Source organism: Diachasma alloeum, unplaced genomic scaffold (assembly GCF_001412515.2).
Source record: "Diachasma alloeum isolate Michigan unplaced genomic scaffold, Dall2.0 Dall_scaffold_00316, whole genome shotgun sequence".
Lineage (NCBI taxonomy): Eukaryota > Metazoa > Arthropoda > Insecta > Hymenoptera > Braconidae > Diachasma > Diachasma alloeum.
In genome coordinates, this window is record NW_021680455.1 from 1,025,250 (window position 1) to 1,044,093 (window position 18,844).

Sequence of the window (18,844 nt, forward strand, 5' to 3'; positions counted from 1 at the left end):
GATGACATGGGGGTTGGCGAGCGGAGCGAGCCGAGGAGGTAGCCCCCTAGTTAATTAATAAAAATATATAAGAAGGCATATACTTACGAAGATATTTCCAAAAATTGAAACGAAAAATTTGAATTCCCTTCTTGTTATTTCATTGAACATTAATTTCATCCACTAATAAAAACTTATTGCAAGTGCAAATAAATCACCACAAACTCACTGATCAATAATCTAAATTTATTATTAAATTAATAAATAGAAAAATTCACGCGGGTCGACTCCGACTGTCCTCCTAGACAAATCGATTAACATTAAAACCTAAAAACATGAATAATCAAATAATTTCTCAAGTACGTTCGTTCAACATTCACTTTGGTCGATGAAAATATTAATTCTACGAAATACATTCATTTCTCAGTAAAAAAATGTTCTCGTATCGATGACATAGTGATCGATGACAATTATCAATTCGTTCCTTCCTCCATTATCTCTTCCTCATCTTTGAATCTACACTCAGTCTAAAATCAGAATGATTTTTGTCATATCTGCAGCCACGACATCAAGGATTTTCAGATAACTCTTACTCCCATCGATTATCAGCTGCCACACGCTTAAAAATATATTTCCATTCATGATGCAGTGTACAATTTATTCTCAATACCTTAATCATTACGTTAAGACTAATTACAGAACCCCGTGACACTCTTAAACTAATCCTTATCAAAATATCATTTTAGGTTTTGTTTAAATTCATATAAAATCTTCAATCATGCTCGTCATCATTCGCAATGTTTAATCGCTTTTTATTTATTATCAAGTATGAAAAATAATTCAGACGCATCGTCTGACGATGAAATTGTTCGTGGACTATATATCTACAAATTATTTCCTTTTGTTTGATTCAGTGAATTAGTGAAGGGGAATAGGATTTGAAAATATTTGTCAAGAAGAGATCATGAAATCAAACTGTCACACGTTCACAACAATTCTTGATGAATATTTTTGAATCCAATCGAGATAGAAATTTCTGTTCTCATAAACTCCTGATTATCTTTGCAAAAAGTGATTTAACAATTATTAATGTATATCTTGAAGATTCATAAACATTGATCTTAAAGTCGACATTACACACGTCAGAGAAGTTGGTGAATAATATTCTGGAATTCAAGGGACATCGACGACTCTCTATCAAGAAATCTCTTGTAGTCATTGAATGCTACAAAAAAGTCCTGGTACAAATCTCATCGTCTCATTGACCCCCAGACATTTCGCAAGAATAACTTGAGAGTGAAGTGTAATTCTCGCCATTCCCCATTCAACTATTAAATTCAAGAAATGATAATAAAAAAAAACGCGACGGACTTTATAAAGGCACTCTCAAATATTAAAAATGCAAAATTATAAATTAAGCGATGCCAGGTGTATTTTCTTCCATTTTCTACTAGTTGAACATGAACTCTTCCACATGAAATTTTTGTTTACTATGGAATTATCGCACGAGTAAGTCACTTTGGAGGAAAATATCAAAAAACATCTGATTAAAACACTGTTCTGATATTTCGCCTCAAAATCTCTCATTCCTGAGATAATTCCATAATCAATAAAATAAGATACCTGAAGTTATCAATAGCTACAGTTCACTATTGATGATGGGTCTAAAAATATGTTTTGTTCCGTAAATTCCCCTACGATTCATCTGCCTTCAGTCAGCGACACATTAAAAATGGGCGATTTCTCATAATTTCACGAAAGTTCACTCGTATATTATCAATATGCAGTATACAAATATATTTTTCTTGATAATCACCCAACGAAGCCTTCATTACCAAATATTTATGATATATCAGTTATAACTTGAAAAAAAAAATAATTTTGCATTGACGAGACAAAAATTAACGAGTGAACATTTCTCATGCTTTTAATCATGGAATTATCCCAGAAACTAGTGGATTCAAAAGGAAAAATTAGAAATATTTTCTACAGTTTATCAGATTTTCAAAAAATTCTCCTGACATTAGCTGTAAGGCACCTGTCTTCTGAGCTAATCCCATAATTGAAATTAACATGGTATTTTTTTTATTGTTGGTATGAAATGTGAATAAAAAACAAAACATTCAGATTCTTTGCCAGTTTAAAGGATGAAAAAAAGCACACATTTTCATTCACTTTTCATATTTCAACATGCGCTCCAATGAAAAAAATCACTGCAAGGACCTGAACAATAATATCATTCCCCTCATTAAATTCAACAACATCAATTGAGAATTGAATTAAAAACAAATGGATGATATACATCTGGCTTCAAGCATTGATGAAACTATCAACATTATTTTGCACAGCCGTTCGCCTAAAATTACCTAAATTTTCATCAACATATATTCCGTAATCACATTCTTCAGCTCACAATCGCACGCTCAATGACAATTAGTAATAATGATGATTTAAGAGAGGAAAGTAAAGAAGCACACGAAGAAAAAAACGCGAAAAATTACTGTAGAAACTAGGTAACTTTTATTTGAAAATAAAGAGAAAAATGCGAGGCAAACGATAAGTTATCCCCTTTATAATTGTATTTTTCGTCAAATGGACAGTAAAATTTGAAGTTTTGATGGACAACTGTGAAAACAAGGCGAATATAAGAAAAATGAAAACGGACCAGTGATTTCGAAGATATGGAGCAAAACAGTTGCATAAAAAGTTGAATATCTGCTAAACTACTTGTCCGATTTCGCAAGTCCATCCTATAATACCATAAGAGCTATAATCTCACAAAATTTCAACTTCCTATCTCATTTTTTTCGGGAGTTAACGTGTATTCATCGATTTTATCTAAAAAATGAAAAACGCCAATTATTATCAAGCTTTCCCTGGTCACGTAGAGATATTGTGACTTCATTTGATAGATATTATTGCAAAGAATATTTAACGTAAAAAAATTTAATTCAGTCATCTAGTCTTTGAGATGATGAAGAAAAAAGATTTTTGAGAAATTGATTTTTGCGCTGAAATTCACACAGTTTCAAAAAAAGTGATATCTTGGAGTTTACGACATCGTCAAGATCATCAAATCAACGATTAAAACGCTTCCATTGAGAAGCAATAACTAATCAATATTTTTGGTACCTTTCAGCAATTTTGCTCACAATTTTTAGTTGATTATTTTTTCTTCGTGTATATATTTGGGGTGAGGAGAGGTGAGGAGAGGGTCAAAGCAATGCTTGTATTAAAAAATTTATAATGAGTCATTCGGGCACTGAGGATGATCTATGTACAGTAGTTTCTTACTTTCTTTTAATAAAATATATAGATAAAAATTGTTCAGTCCAACTTATCAGAGACTAAGGGAAATCTGACTATACGCAGCTGTCGACCAAAGTCGCAAACGACGCTGTCCCTAAGTGCAATCATTTGTTTAACGTAAACACAACTGTCTTTGTGATCTAGTCGTACTTCTCTCATTGGTTCGCCCGTTCTCACGTCCCAAACGACGAGAGAACCCTGCAAAATCAATAATTAAATGATTAAAATTATTTCTTATAAATTAGAAGGGGAAGGAACGAGAGAACTTTATTTTTCAGTAAATGTAATTAGATTTTTCCGAAATTTAATTTTAAAAAATGAATTTGTTTTTCAAAAAATTAAACAAAATCCATTGATTCTTTTTGCATGAAATCGAGTTGTAGTTGAGAATCAAATTTAGACCTTCAAAGTTAAATACCAGCCCTGATGTCCAACTACACATGAGAATTTCAAAGAAAAAGTTAAAGTATTGAATATTCTCAGTGGTAAACACAATTTTTTGCTGTTTTCCTTTAAATTGCTTAGTCGTTCTTTCATGATTTGGATATTATATTGAGTTATTTACTGACCTGATTACTAGTTATGAGTAACTGATGTGTCAGCATGACTAATTGAAGACTATAGGCTGCCCTGTGAGCCGGTAGGGCGTGAAGTAGATGACCCTGAAATCGTTCCCAAACGCAGAGACGCTCGTCTGTACCAATGCTTATCACGTACGAAGCTGAGCACGTTATTGCCGCCACAGCTCCATCGTGTGCATGTATGCTGTACATGCACGTCCCTAAAATTAGAGACAACGAGAACATTGATTTTAATTCGTTGGACTGAATTATTAAATAAAATTGAATGAACAGGTCAGAGGTGAAGTACAGAATATATTTGCAGATTACTTTGTAAATATATGACGAAAGATGGAATTTAGAAACATTAATCATTTATTCGTAGAACATTTCATGATGTATGAGAAAGATTTCCTGACAATTTTTCCTTTGGGATCATAACAGATATTGAGATTCTGGAAAAATAGGATAGATGAATTATTTTGTTAGAGAAATGAATTTATTTTACCTGTCAATAAATCCCAGACACAGAGAAGTCCATCCTGGGAACCACTGCCAGAAGTCATGGGACTCATTCTGTCGATAAATAGACAGGAAATGGGACCACAGTGTCCATGAAGAGTATAAAGTGGCTGTTGATCTTCCAGCCTGAAATAAAAAAACAAAGGACGGGAATAAAAATGAGGAAATTAAGAGGTATAAAATTTTTTTAAAGGACTCTCTTTATGAGAAATTCTATGATCTCTTTTGGAAAATTTCTCTTTTGGAAAAAGATGAATAAACGAATTATAATTGTCCAAATCATTTGGATCAGGGGAAAATAGAATAATTCTATTTTCTTAATATTCCCTTTTGAAAGGTTCCGAGTTCAAATCCCGGCCGGGTAGAATGGTGCGATCTAACCATTTAAAGTCTTGATCCTCATCGCAGTATGCCCTAACCGGGTCGAAGCGATGTAAAATAACGATAAAAAAAATATTCGGTTTACTAAGGTTTTCTTCGAACAAAGTTGATTAGAATTCATAGCTAGAATTATGAGAGTATCTCACATATGAATAAGAAGAGCCTGTGACTCACTATTCCAAATTAAGTTTTAATTTTGGATTTGCTGTGGAAAACACGAGATGAACAATAATTTAATTGAATTACCGTGTGAACTACCTAAAACTTCATAACAGTGTGGACAAGAAGCAATTGAATTGTCATTATGATTAAAATATTATTCAGTCAGCATAGGAATCAGAACATGAGAAAATCACTTACTGTAATATAAAAATTGAACTGCTTTAATAGCTTCTTCCAATTCCTTTTTGCAATGAGACTGATAACACCCAATTAATTGAAAAAAAGACTATCAAATCCGTCAGGAAAAAGGGCACAATGAAAGAGCATCAAGAGCAACTCACCTAAAAACCTTGAGTGTGTGATCCTGACTCCCCGTAAGCACTCGTCCCCCCTCGCTATCAAGAACCGTGATAGCCTGTTGATGCGCCCTGTGCGAGCCCTTCTTGAGGCACCTCAGATCCTCCTCTACATGTGGAGAACCCCCAATATCCATGGGTGACCCAGCACTCCCAGTCCTCACATGCGTCCTCCTCCCAGACGTGAAGCCCCAATCAATCTGATGCCCCTCACTGTACCTCTCCAATTCCAAAAAGTCCACCGACCCATTCAACTTAGCTGCCACGACCCTGCACCCCACCATCTTCACCGAAGATATCCCCAACCCACTCCCATCATCGAAGAAACACTTGAACCGCCCAGTGTTTCCCTCCCAAAACTCCAGCACCCCATTGGCACACCCCACTACAAGAATATTCTCCTGATAATCAATGCACCAAATTGGCGCAACATTTTGCACACTCTGCACTGTTCTATCAGTGCTCAGGGACGTTGCACTGTCATTCAACTCAAATTTCCCAAGTCTCCCACAATTATTCATCACTTCACTTCCCTCACACTTGTCCACATCATCAATGGAACTCCTGAACTGTTCGAACAATCGTTTATAATCATTACCAAAATCGAAGCCATTCTCATAGCACTGTTGCCTCGGTTGAAACCTCATGGCTGAGAATTTTGTGTTGATCGAGGGCCTGAGATCGGGAAATTCAAAGGAGTTGATGTTCCTCGTGAAGATCTTCCTCTTGTCACTGGAGTAATCGTTGATCTGGTAGTCGTAGTCCAACGAGTTCATCGAGTGTCTCTTCCTCCCCTGAGAGCTCCTGTGGAGTGTTCCCCCTGGCGAGTACTTCTGTCGTCCCCCGGGTGACGAGTAAAGTCCGAAAGAGGTGCTATCCATTTCTCCTCGTGAGGGGGGCGATCCACTCTCGTAATCCGACATTAATTCCTCGTTATCAGGAGTCGGGTTGATCAAGTCCCTTTGGCTAGAGTTGAAGAACTTCTTTCGGTCGATGTGGGCGAGCATGTCGCCAGTGGTGATGTCCCAGATTTTTATGTGACCAGCTAGGCACGTGCTGGCTATTGTGTCGCCGTCTGTGGCAATGCACTCGACCTCCTGGGAGTGACCCTCGAGGACTATGGGGAGGGCCTCGAGGACTAGCTCTGTGGAGGAGTCTTGGGATTTCTCTTGCTGGTGCCAGCTTGCTCGCCATTCTGCGTAGTTTCGCGTGCAGATGCAGCGGTAGAGAACCACCATTGTGTAGGCGACTACTATCACGCTTATTAGGCAGAGGAGGGCTGCCAGGAAGATCTCCATGGGGCTCGAGGGGACGAAGGGGGTGTCTGTGTTGAAACCACGGCCTTCGGATCTGGTCGGGACTTCGATATCTGAAATTAGGGGTGAGATGAGCCTCAGAGGGTGAGGTGAACCGGACTTTAGCTTGGGGAGGGTGCGGGGAGAGAGGAAGATGTTGAGAGGTTTATTGGGAAGAAGGATAGGTGGTACACACTGTTGAAAATAGTGAAAATAGGGATTTCTGGCTGAAATTTCCGGTACACGCGTGGGATGATAATTTTTATCACATAGAGACACTCAAATTTAGAGGAATTTCGTCATTGAAAGGTCAAAGTTTCAGGAAAAAGTGAATGGAAACTACATTTCAAGTCAATTATTTTATGATGATTAATTCAGGAAAATTGGAGTTAATTGGGAATTTTCGTCCTCAAGGGAGTGAATTGGAGAAATTAAATTCTGATTATTAAGCATATACTTCAGGAATAGGTGGGATTAGAGAATGAGAATCCAATGCAAATTATTTTGCAAGTATCTTGGTGACGAGTGGTTGCGGAAGAAAATGTTGGAACACTTTTTTCGTAAAAAAATAAATTTTCTAGAAAAAAGTACTCTCAAAGTTGACTTCTGAACTCATTCATTCCTGAGATATTTACAGAATAAACTAAAAAGCAAATTCGAGAAAAAAAAATCAGATGAATTAAAAAATTCCCACGAATAATCTTTCAAATATCTTTTAAATTATCAGATCTAACAAAAAATATCGATAAACTGTTATTATAGCTCACAAAATCTTGATAAATTTTTGTCAAACTCCTGCGTTTCTAAGATATTCTTAAGTGAAACTAACTAAACCATTCACAGCAGTCTCCTCTCCTCTACCTTTCAACTAATGATTTCTCCTCACTGAATATTTCTTCTAATAATTTTTCATTGATGTCAGTGTTTTTGAAATATACTGAATAAATCATGTAAGTGCGTCAAGCATACCTGAAAAGTCCAGGGGATCAAGGGCAGCTGTTGCCAAGCTCTGCCATTGAAAATGCTGCACATCATTTGGATTGCTGATTTGTCGTGATAATTGGGGATTCACTGGGTGGGATATTTTTATAGTTGGGAGAATTGTTATTTGTTCACCGGCTGTTGAGATATTGTACATCATGAGGATAGAAGACCAGTGGTATAAAGAAAGGCGATTCCATGGTGGAAAGTCTACTGGACGGAGTTTCTTCAGCTCTTCGGTAATATTATTTGGATTGGGGAGCTGTAAAATGTGAGAATTCATTAAACTCAGAGCTACAATAACGCATGAGTAATTAGATGCAGAGAAATGAGATAAAACTTCCTTTGAATTTCAAATATTTGAGATTGAATATTTCACGAATATCGAGAGGGATTTTAAGTGTAAGGTCAAGAGATCTTTTTTCACAGAATTTTACAATGTACGAAAAAAAAATCTCTTGACGATCTCTTGTCAATATATTCATACCGGAAATAGTTATGCGATTAGCAGAGATGTCGTATTTCATAAAATTTTACTATATTTTTTGTTTAATTATTCAGACAATGAGTGGTATCACTGTTAGAAATATTTGGATGATTTGTCCCGTGGCTTGGCGCAGTGGGTAAGTTCGTTGACTCACATGCGAAAGGTTCCGAGTTCAAATCCCGGCCGGGTAGAATGGTGCGATCTAACCATTTAAAGTCTTGATCATCATCGCAGTATACCCTAACCGGATCGAAGCGATGTAAAATAACGATTAAAAAAAATTTAAAAAATTTTAAAAATTACATTATAGTGCCACTGAAATATCGAGGAAGTTTATTATTGAAAATTCAAAATTTGATGGAAAAATCATTTGAAACTCTGAATTTCAGTTGAGAGTTTCAAATTTGATGTTTTAATTTAAAATTTAAGTGAATTGGGGAATTATTGGCTTCTTGCTGCTCAAAAACTTTGAATTAATCAAATTTTTGGTAAATTTTTCCCCCTGAATTAAATCCAATTTCACTTTTACGAAAATTACTAATCAACTGTCCATGAAATTTCAAATCCTTTTTTAACAGTGCGCTAGGAGAAAATATCAAGGGACATTAAAAATAATAAAAAACAATTCTAAAAAACGATTCCAAAATAAACGATGGAATCGTTCTGCTACTTCAGACTAACCATCCACTCAAATTTTTCCTCTCTCTATTCAAAAGCTTGCATACCGAATGACGTTCTTAATCTTGTCATCACAATTCTGACGACAAACATCATGACTCATGAATATTACAAGAAGTCAACAACTTTTTTTACTTCATTTTGACGTTACTTCTTGCACATTTTCTGGAAGCTAGTTATTTAACTATGGATAGGCGATATGAAAAGGGAAAAACTACGGTTTGAATTTTTTCTGGAGCGTTGAGAGCAAGAAAGTGATAAATTATTCAATCATCTTACATTCAAGTGTTGAAATTCAATTTTTTGATATTAGCTTCCGGAACATATTTGGCATTTGTAGTCCGATAAGGACAAGGATGTTCAGGATATTATTGGACACACACATAGACATGTCTTCGGAAACGTATCAGCATGATTCTAAAGATCACGAGGTATGAGGGAATCACGGAAATTCCAGATTCGATTTTCGGGATCATTACAATAAGTAATCCCTTTTGTCTCCCTTCGGGTCACAAAATGAAAAATATTTTTCCACAAATTCTACGCCCTCATCTCTCCTACATCCCCACTCACCTCATCAACAATACTAGGCGCACTCGTAGAAGTAGTAACAACAACTGGTTTCAGCGTCTTAAACTCGACATAACTCTTCAAAGTCTGCGGTCTATCAACCGTATAGCTCTCAATCTCGCTATCAGGTTTCAAGGTGTCACTGAGATGAATCAAATGTTCGATGATCCCCGAGTTATAAATAATCATGCTGATCCACACGACCATCCACACCATGAAGGCCCTCTGAAAGATCCTAGTTCTCGCCCAGAAATGGACGAGCCTCAGCCTCTTCGGTATCTTCACCAAAGTCTGAGTATTCTGACTAGTTGGAGCAATGACATTAGTCGGTCCCGTCATCCCATTGAGCCTGGGATGAGACTTTGACCTGAAGAAATTGGGTTTTTTGTTCGGCACAGTCGTTGTGAACTGCTTTCTCGTTGCAGCAATATGAGTGAATTGAAATCGTGAATTTTCACTGGACAGCTCCATTCTTCGAATGTCCATGGCCAGGATCGTTGAGAAGAAGACCATTTGGAGGAAGAAGTCATTCAGAAGACCGACAATAGCAAAAATACAGAACTCCTGGATTGCTGGGACAAAGGTGAACAGTCCTATTGTTAAAATCGTCACTTCTGTGAGGAGATTCTTCGTTATGGACCAGCCCTCCTTGGAGAGACCCTGGGCCACTCGGATTTTCACGTCCAGGTGGGCTGGGGTGCTCACCACACTCTTTGTGAGAACTAGAACATTCTCGAGACCCACTATCACCACCAAATAGGGGAAGATCTCCTTGCCACTCAGGCTCAGGGTCAGTCCGAAGAAGAAACAGACACCAACTGTCATCGATAGGGATGATATCACGGTGACAGTGGCACTGAAGGCAACCCCGATCTTCGATTTCACCAGTTCGATCTTTCTCACTGAGAAGTAGACGTACACGAAGAGGGCGAAGAACGTCATCATCAGGGGAAAGAAGTCGTTGTAGTTGAATTCACCTGGGTAGAAGATGTGCAGGGTCTCGTCGGACTGCTGGGGGCTCTCAGTTTTCTGGGGCTGGTGGAGGGAGTAGTAGGTTGTCAACCTGGTTTTTAATCCTTCGATGAATCTGGAGAGGAGAGAATGTTTTCTTAATAATTGTTAATTGGTTTCAGTAGTTTTTTTCAAATGTTCTTTAAAAATTGGTGGAATTATGCTTTTGGTAATCAGCATTGAGAGATAATTGACAATTAAATTAATAGTGGTAGAATTTTCAGGAGCAATTATTGACTGTCGAAGTGATTGCTAATTTTTATCAATTAATTTAGGATTTTTTTTTTCATGTATTTTTTATGTGGAGAGAATAGAGATGGATTCAGTAATTCGCAGATTTGTTTTCAATTTATGCAAAATGTCTGTCGACATTCAAATGCACTAGAAACTTGAAATTTGATTGATCAAAATAATTTATCGAATGGAATTGATGAATTAATCTGTGAACTGATGCAAAAAATTGATTTAATCACTTGAAATTGTGAAATAGAATGGTTTATCATCTTTTTCCTCCTTAAATTTTAATAATGATTCTTCTAAATTAGAATTTCATATTATCTCATTGTTGATTTACTCTTCCAACCATAAATATTTGCTCAACACGTTGTCGTCCTCATATTTACCTAGGATCGTACTCCTTGAGGAATATGGTAACTGCGTATTGGAGTATTCTCTGTCTCACACGCACTGGATACCGTTTGACACCGGTTTCCTTGAGATTCATACCGAATAGCATCTCAGCAAGGCTTATTTTCCCCTTCTGAAGATTTTGGTATGAGAATATCGTGCCAATTACGTCATTGTCCTGATTGAATAACTCGATGCTCTGTTGCCAGAGATTTGCCGGTGACAGAATTAAACAGTTGTACTCAGGAAGTATCTCCGGCTGTTTTGCATTTGCACTGCGTTTTTTTACCGCCTCTATGTGTAAACATACTTGGCCGAGAGTTTTTAACCTTTAATTGAAAACAGGATGTGATGAGTTAGTTTTAAAATGTTTTATTTTGTAAATATTTTACTCTCTTTTCAGTTTATTTTCATAACATCGTCGAATGGAAGGGGTTTAGAGCCTTTCAGTGAGGCGTCTATGAAATCGCTTCTTATTATTATTCTTGTATTCTTTCAGTTTCAGAGATATTAACTTCAATTTTTCACATGTTGCTTGTAATAAGTAAATTATCGCCATGATGATCTTAAAGAGAAATGAAATACATTTATTTGCAACAAATTTCATGATTTAGAAAAGGGTCCTTTGAAATTTTTTCCCAATCTATTCACTTCTGAGATATTTGGAAAAGTCAGTGACTTTTTTTTTATTTCTTCAATTATTCATTATTTAGTCATCAAACCGTCGCAATAATGAGCGATGATGGCGGTATGTTCAGACTTTATTCCTAAATAATTTTATACACTACGACAGATATTTCCCGACGATCGGAATGGATCTTTAAAAAAACAGAATTGGCACTATCTAGAATCGAAAATTAGAACTCGAACATGGCGGATATTTCAAACGAATGAAAAAAAGGCGGTTTCTTAACACTCCCATTGGTTGCGCTATGAGCGCCGCGCCGCACTTATCCCGATTTTTTAAATTACACGGCAGTAAAGCCACAGAAAAATTTGAAAAAATTGGCCATCTTATTCTGAAGAATCTAGAAGCCCTATCAATGAAAATATCCCCCAACAATTTCATAAGTAGTTAAATATTCAAATTTGTATTCCAAAACTCCGGGCCGTGTACCGTGTATAAGGCGAATTTTCAGAAAAACATGGCGACTTTGAGCTTGAACATATAATTAAGGGTAGCACTGAGTATAAAAAATCTCACGGGACTTCTTCAAGTATACGATCTAGATCACTCTTTATTTTTTTCGGATTTCTCTTAGATCTTTCAAATTTATCATTATGTCGATTTATGCTGGTGCGACGCGGCACTTACGGCGCGACCAACGGAGTATTAATACTGCGTTTACTAAGGTTGTCTTCGAACAAAGTTGATTAGAATTACTAGCTAGAATTATGAGATTATCTCACATTTTTTACCTTAAGGATAGGAGAATCTTAATGCAATATAGTGAAAATGATGATTGAATTTTTTCACTTTGAACAAATAATATTAATATTCAAAAACAAAATTTCTGATATGAATAAAAAGAAGCTGTGGCTCAATATTCCAAATCAAGTTTTAATTTTTAATTTGGCACAAAGTTATATTGACGAGATGAACAACAGATTAATTGAATTACCGTGTGAACTAACTAAAAATTGAAACTAGTATGGGCACGCACTTTTACCAGAGTATCAACAAACATTGAATTCCGGAAATTCACAATAAAGTGTGTTATGAATTGTAATTATGACTGAAATCTTATTCAGTGAGCACAGGAATTTCAGCATGAGCAAATCATATATTGTACTATGAAAATTTAACATCTGATAAATTCGAACATATGATTCTCACCGGCCGTATTGATTTTTGCGATGAGAATGCCTATAAACAATCGCTTGAAAAAAGGCCTATCGAATCTGGCAGGAGAAAGGGCATAATGGAAGGACATCAGGTGGCGCTAGCATCTTAAATCAATATCATAAATCTTAATCGATAGCACAAAAACAGAAGTAGAACTCGAATCATCATCGAATTGTGTACCATCAAAATCTAAAAAAACCAAAATGGAAAACAAACATCGAATTCCAGGAATTCACACTCTAAAGTGTGTTCTAGAAGGAATTAAGCTGTAACTATGATCGAAATCTTATTCAGTGAGCATAGGAATTTGAGCATGAGCATATCATTTATTGTAGTATAAACATTTAACATCTGATAAATTGAGACATATGATCCTCACTGGTCGTATTGTTTTTCGCAATGAGAATGATTATAAACAATTAACTGAAAAAAGGCTATCGAATCTGACAGGAAAAAGGTCACAATGAAAGGGAAACTCCTCGCCAGCCAAAACTTTCATTCTTACGTCTCTTGATCCTGATAATTCTGTATAATCTCCAAAAGATTGAAGACCTCGTAGAGAGGTCCTCGAAAGGCATCGGACAAGGCAAGATCGTTGGTCCATGGTACAACTCCAGTTCTCAGAACAACTTGCTGAACATAAAGTGACGAAGTCTCAGTACCATTGCAAAGAAAAATTGTTTGATTTATCACTGTCCTTGGGGCATTCCCAGGCATAGGAAGATTTACAAGTGGATAACTGAGAAAAAAAAACAAATACACATGTATAAATTCATAAATCTTCTACCTCACGTACAACGTTTTATGAAGCATTAGATATTTGAGTTAAACTCACCAACATAGTATAACGATTGTAATTGCCAGTGAAAGAACTGCAATTGGATGTGACGAGCAGAAGAGGCCATGGGCATAATACACCCCTGCCACTCTATCTGGCAGGCTTCGGGACATTTCACCTCAAGGCTACCTCGTTAACATTGCTTGTTTCATTCAGAATGCATTGGTTATCATTAACTAAAAATATTCATGAAAATGGTTAATGTAGTTTGTTGATGGATACTATGGACCTGGTTTTTATTATCGAATTGAATGAACTGAATAAATGCGAATTATGAAACAGTGAATGATTCTTCCCATCTCGTTGCCTATTTTTACTTTATAATTCGTCATCTTTTTCCGCGCTATTAGCATCAGAAACGTGGTATAATGCATCGAGAATTGCGTACGGAATCTCAATGAGGGAACAATGGGGTTTTAGGAATTTTTTCAGAATTTAATTATATTTTTATTGTTCATTTTGCGCTTGTATTTTTTGTTCATCATTCATCGAAATCATGCATGGTTATTTCTTGACGAGACTTGAATGTTCATAAATAAAAAATAGATAATTCAATGAATGATACAAGTTCATTTCTATTTGAGCGAGATTTTTCCGCACAAAAAGGCCTTTATTGAATTCCGTTCGTCTTCCTTCGAATCAGAAGTGTTAATGAAGATTTGCACATTTCCAAGTTGACGGCAATTCTCTTTTTTACTCTTCTCCTATCAACTTTGCAATCCTACTATTTTTTATTTCATTATGATGCCTATTGACACAACGATATTCAAACACTAGTCTAATTACTCCTATTGACGACCTCCCGGGTTGGGCATCTGCCGATAACCGCAGTTGATTACAAGACATTGTTAAAAACCCGTCATTTACGTAATAAATATAAAAAATGTAACAAACCAGCCGACATTACCTTTTATCGTAAACCGTGAAGCTTCGCGAAGATTATACCTTACAAGGGTGATAAATCACGAGGTTCATACCTCGCCAGGATCGTACGTCTCGAGGGTCACACCTCGTAAGGGTCATACCGTGCAAGGGGTGAATTTTACAAGGGTCAATCTGATTATTTATTGATCTCTATGGAATTAGTCGCGTCATCGTCTTTTGTCTTGACATTAACTTGTTTCGTTTAGCATTCTTAAATGACAAAACTAATTCAATTGTCTTTGGTAGCTTCTTTGAATTCTTCAGAACAAAATGGTTCTTCTCAGGTCCAACTGGGCTTTTCCGGGTCTCCAAATAATAAAGTGGAGCACCCAATAAAGCTCAATAGATAATGAGATTGACTTTCTCACAATGGAGATGACTTGTGACTTTGGTCTTTTGCAGGGTTTGTCCCTTGTGAAATTTACTCTTTATGAGGTGTGAGGATCACGTTTTTGAGTTTCTTAAAATTCGTAAGGGTCATACCGTGCAAGGGGTGAATTTTACAAGGGTCAATCTGATTATTTATTGATCTCTATGGAATTAGTCGCGTCATCGTCTTTTGTCTTGACATTAACTTGTTTCGTTCAGCATTCTTAAACGACAAAACTAATTCAATTGTCTTTGGTAGATTTTTTGAACTCTTCAGAACAAAATGGTTCTTCTCAGATGCAACTGGGCTTTTCCGGGGCTCCAAATAATAAAGTGAGATTGACTTTCTCACAATGGAGATGACTTGTGACTTTGGTCTTTTGCAGGGTTTGTCTCTCGTGAAATTCACTCTTTATGAGGTGTGAGGCTCACGTTTTTAAGTTTCTTAAAATGCCGTGAATTGTACCACGTGACGTAATAGTACATTATGTCAACAGCCGATAAAAGTATTTTCTGGCGAATGAATGTGACTTTATAATCCGAGCCGAAGGCGAGGATTTTAATCACATGAGTCAAGAAATAGTTTTATCGCCGCGTGACATACAATATTTTATGTCTCTGGGTCCGGAAACNCCTTGTGAAATTTACTCTTTATGAGGTGTGAGGATCACGTTTTTGAGTTTCTTAAAATTCGTAAGGGTCATACCGTGTAAGGGGTGAATTTTACAAGGGTCAATCTGATTATTTATTGATCTCTATGGAATTAGTCGCGTCATCGTCTTTTGTCTTGACATTAACTTGTTTCGTTCAGCATTCTTAAACGACAAAACTAATTCAATTGTCTTTGGTAGATTTTTTGAACTCTTCAGAACAAAATGGTTCTTCTCAGATGCAACTGGGCTTTTCCGGGGCTCCAAATAATAAAGTGAGATTGACTTTCTCACAATGGAGATGACTTGTGACTTTGGTCTTTTGCAGGGTTTGTCTCTCGTGAAATTCACTCTTTATGAGGTGTGAGGCTCACGTTTTTAAGTTTCTTAAAATGCCGTGAATTGTACCACGTGACGTAATAGTACATTATGTCAACAGCCGATAAAAGTATTTTCTGGCGAATGAATGTGACTTTATAATCCGAGCCGAAGGCGAGGATTTTAATCACATGAGTCAAGAAATAGTTTTATCGCCGCGTGACATACAATATTTTATGTCTCTGGGTCCGGAAACCGCGATTTATCCGAGGGAATTGAGGTTAGAATCGCGGATTTACGGTCCCAGGAACATAAAATAATATTTTACGCTCCAACTGCCGAGAATCGCGTTCTGAACGAACAAAGTGAAGATAAAATTCGCGGTTTATCTGTTTTCGGGGCATAATACACTTCTTTTTATGATATTTATGTGTCCAATACTGCGTCTTCGTCAGTCGGAATGAAATAAAACATTCTAGTAACCGAAAATTGCAAGCTTTTCGATGCAATGTAAAAAAGGTAAAAAAACCGCCGAGGTAATTTACGCGCTCAACCCTGATTACCTCCATATTATTCACTCATTTACGAATCCGGAAAACGAAATTTCAAAGAAGTCCACGTGAAGATGAATTCTCAAATATCTTCCAAACTAGTGAGTTTATCAAAAAATCTCAAAAGACCTCTTTTGTGGCCAACAAAATTTCTCATATAAATCGTCCTCAGACATTTCCCTTGAAATCACACATCCATTGACTACCTAAATATTATTATCGACTGTTATATCCCCATCCAAATTCCAAGAGAACACAACACACAACAAAATCACATGAAGATTAATTCTCGAATATCTTCTGAACCAGTGGCTTTAAAGTAAAAAAATCAAAATATCGGCTCTGTTCTCGGTTTGAATATTTAACTCTTGAACAGAGGAGGATGTACACTGCGATCTTATTTCTAGTCAAGCTGATCAGGGGCAACATTGATTGTTCGTATCTTCTGGGGTTAGTCCCCATCAATATTCCTCTACGCGATCTCAGATTTGTGCCACCCATGTACCTCCCCTTTCCGGATACTAATCTCGAATTATCCTCACCAGTGTTTAATGCGGCTGTTGGTGTGAACCTCCTTGTAAAAAGATTTCCAAGTACCAACATTGTTAATGACTCAATCACAGTAATTATTGAAAAAGCGTATGATCTCGTAAAAGCGTTACTATAAATACCGCTGCATATGTGCATGCCATCTTGGACCTGCTGATCTCTTCAAAAAATACAATTTATAGTTATTTATTTTATCTTTAATGTATGCGACATTTTATCTGGTTTGTAATGAATCCTGCTATTAGCTTCGGCTGTAGGGTTCGTGTTGAAACACGTAAATAAATAAATAAATAAATAAAATATCTTTTTGGCGAAGAATTTTATGAGCTCCAAAAAGACCTCGTGATTGCCATCCCTACTGTCACGCGTTACCATGAAAATTCTAATATAAAGAATCCTCCATCGTCATCTCTTCAAAAAATACAAAACCAATGTCTCGATTATTCTGCAAAAATCTCTAAAACTACTCATTTTATCAAAAAATCTCAAAGAACCTTTTCTATAGCTGGCAAAATTCCCCACAAAAAACATTCCCATCAGTTTCTTCCTAACACCACTCATCACCGAAACAATTCCCATTAAACAATCCATACAAAGACAACTCTCTCTCCCCTCCCCGCCCCACCAAAAACACGAAAACTAACAAAACAAGATACCTCATATCACGATCAACTGCACTCTCCCCAACTAAATAAAATAAAAAGAACCAAGATGACCCTTAAACGAATCACGAATAAAATTAGCGACAAGGCCGCCGTGAGCACTGGCTAATAAAATCACAATCGCACAAGCCGTCAAATCAATTGATAAAACCCCAGACCATCTTCAATTCTCTCATCACCCACATCTTTCCATTAACCCCTCGCAAATACCAGATCAAGTCTCCTCCCTGGCATAAACAAATCACAAAAACCGCTCCAAAAATTTTCTACTCCAATAATAACCGAGATGACGCAACGTGTTTATTTAATTCACGCAAAAAGCCCCCGATTTTCTGACAAACAATCCCCCCGAAATAAACAATCAGATGATCCCCGAATAACAAAAGAACCAAATGAATCAATCACTGCCGACAAAATTACGTCGTAATGAACTCAATAACATCATCAAATACAATTTTAAGGTTATGTTTAATACGTATGCATTACCCTTGCCGTGAATTCCACGTTTTCCAACGCAATTTAATCTCCGATAGTTCACGTTTTATCACTATTCCCAATCACTCCTGATATAATTGCCCACGTGTTCACGAAACATGCGGTTAGATTTTTTTCACTCCACTTCACTTATTGAAAACCCATCAAAACACGACTGTTTACACGTTTTCCCGAGTCATATCACTTAACGGAGAAACAAAAAAACATTGAGACAATTCATTACAGTTTTTTGATCGCTCCTCGATGTGCACTAGATCCAAGGTTTTATGCTGTATTTTAATCGAGAGAGAGAGAGAGAGAAAGAGAGAGAGACACTCTCACGCACGACTCCACGAGTGCACTGGCCGGTTTCAATTTAACTCGAATATACACGTCTGGCTGCGGCACCAGGAGAGACGGAGATATAATATAACTCGAGTGTGAAGTTTTTTTTTTATTCCTCTCGGCGTTTATTTTCCTCTGGTTTATTTTGCGACGAGCCTCCACTCGGCGACCAATCGCCAGGTGGGTTTGATGTTTTTTTCGCACGAGTAGGGGCTAGGAGGGGGGGAGGTGGTACACGTGGTGGAAAGGAGCACTTCCTCATCGATGGATTTTTTTTACGTTTTTTAGGTGGAGACGAGTGTAGGACATTTATGTCGTATTTTTTGAAAGAATCTATGCCTTTTTTGTGCCTGCGGTCTAGTGGTGAAGGGGCCGCAGACACGGCGGGGGGGGGGGGGGG

At 36.9% G+C, this 18,844-nt stretch overlaps 1 protein-coding gene across 3 annotated transcripts; it reads right to left on the reverse strand.

Moving 5' to 3' along the window:
* Window positions 1–204: 204 nt before the first annotated feature.
* On the reverse strand, window positions 205–18,470 carry LOC107040098 (sterol regulatory element-binding protein cleavage-activating protein). Of its 3 annotated transcripts, none has more exons than XM_015260043.1 (10): window positions 18,112–18,470; window positions 13,600–13,778; window positions 13,270–13,503; window positions 10,915–11,247; window positions 9,284–10,367; window positions 7,534–7,807; window positions 5,255–6,638; window positions 4,357–4,496; window positions 3,858–4,069; window positions 205–3,486 (listed from the first exon to the last, which is right to left on the reverse strand). In XM_015260043.1, the coding sequence occupies exons 2-10, from the start codon at window positions 13,713–13,715 to the stop codon at window positions 3,307–3,309; spliced, it is 3,957 nt and encodes a 1,318-aa protein (XP_015115529.1). In that variant the 5' UTR covers window positions 13,716–13,778; window positions 18,112–18,470; the 3' UTR covers window positions 205–3,306. The 3 variants fall into 3 exon arrangements, with proteins under 3 accessions (XP_015115529.1, XP_015115531.1, XP_015115530.1); XM_015260045.1 differs by lacking the exon at window positions 18,112–18,470 and adding an exon at window positions 17,620–17,967; XM_015260044.2 differs by lacking the exon at window positions 18,112–18,470 and having other exon boundaries at window positions 13,600–14,113.
* Window positions 18,471–18,844: the final 374 nt, after the last annotated feature.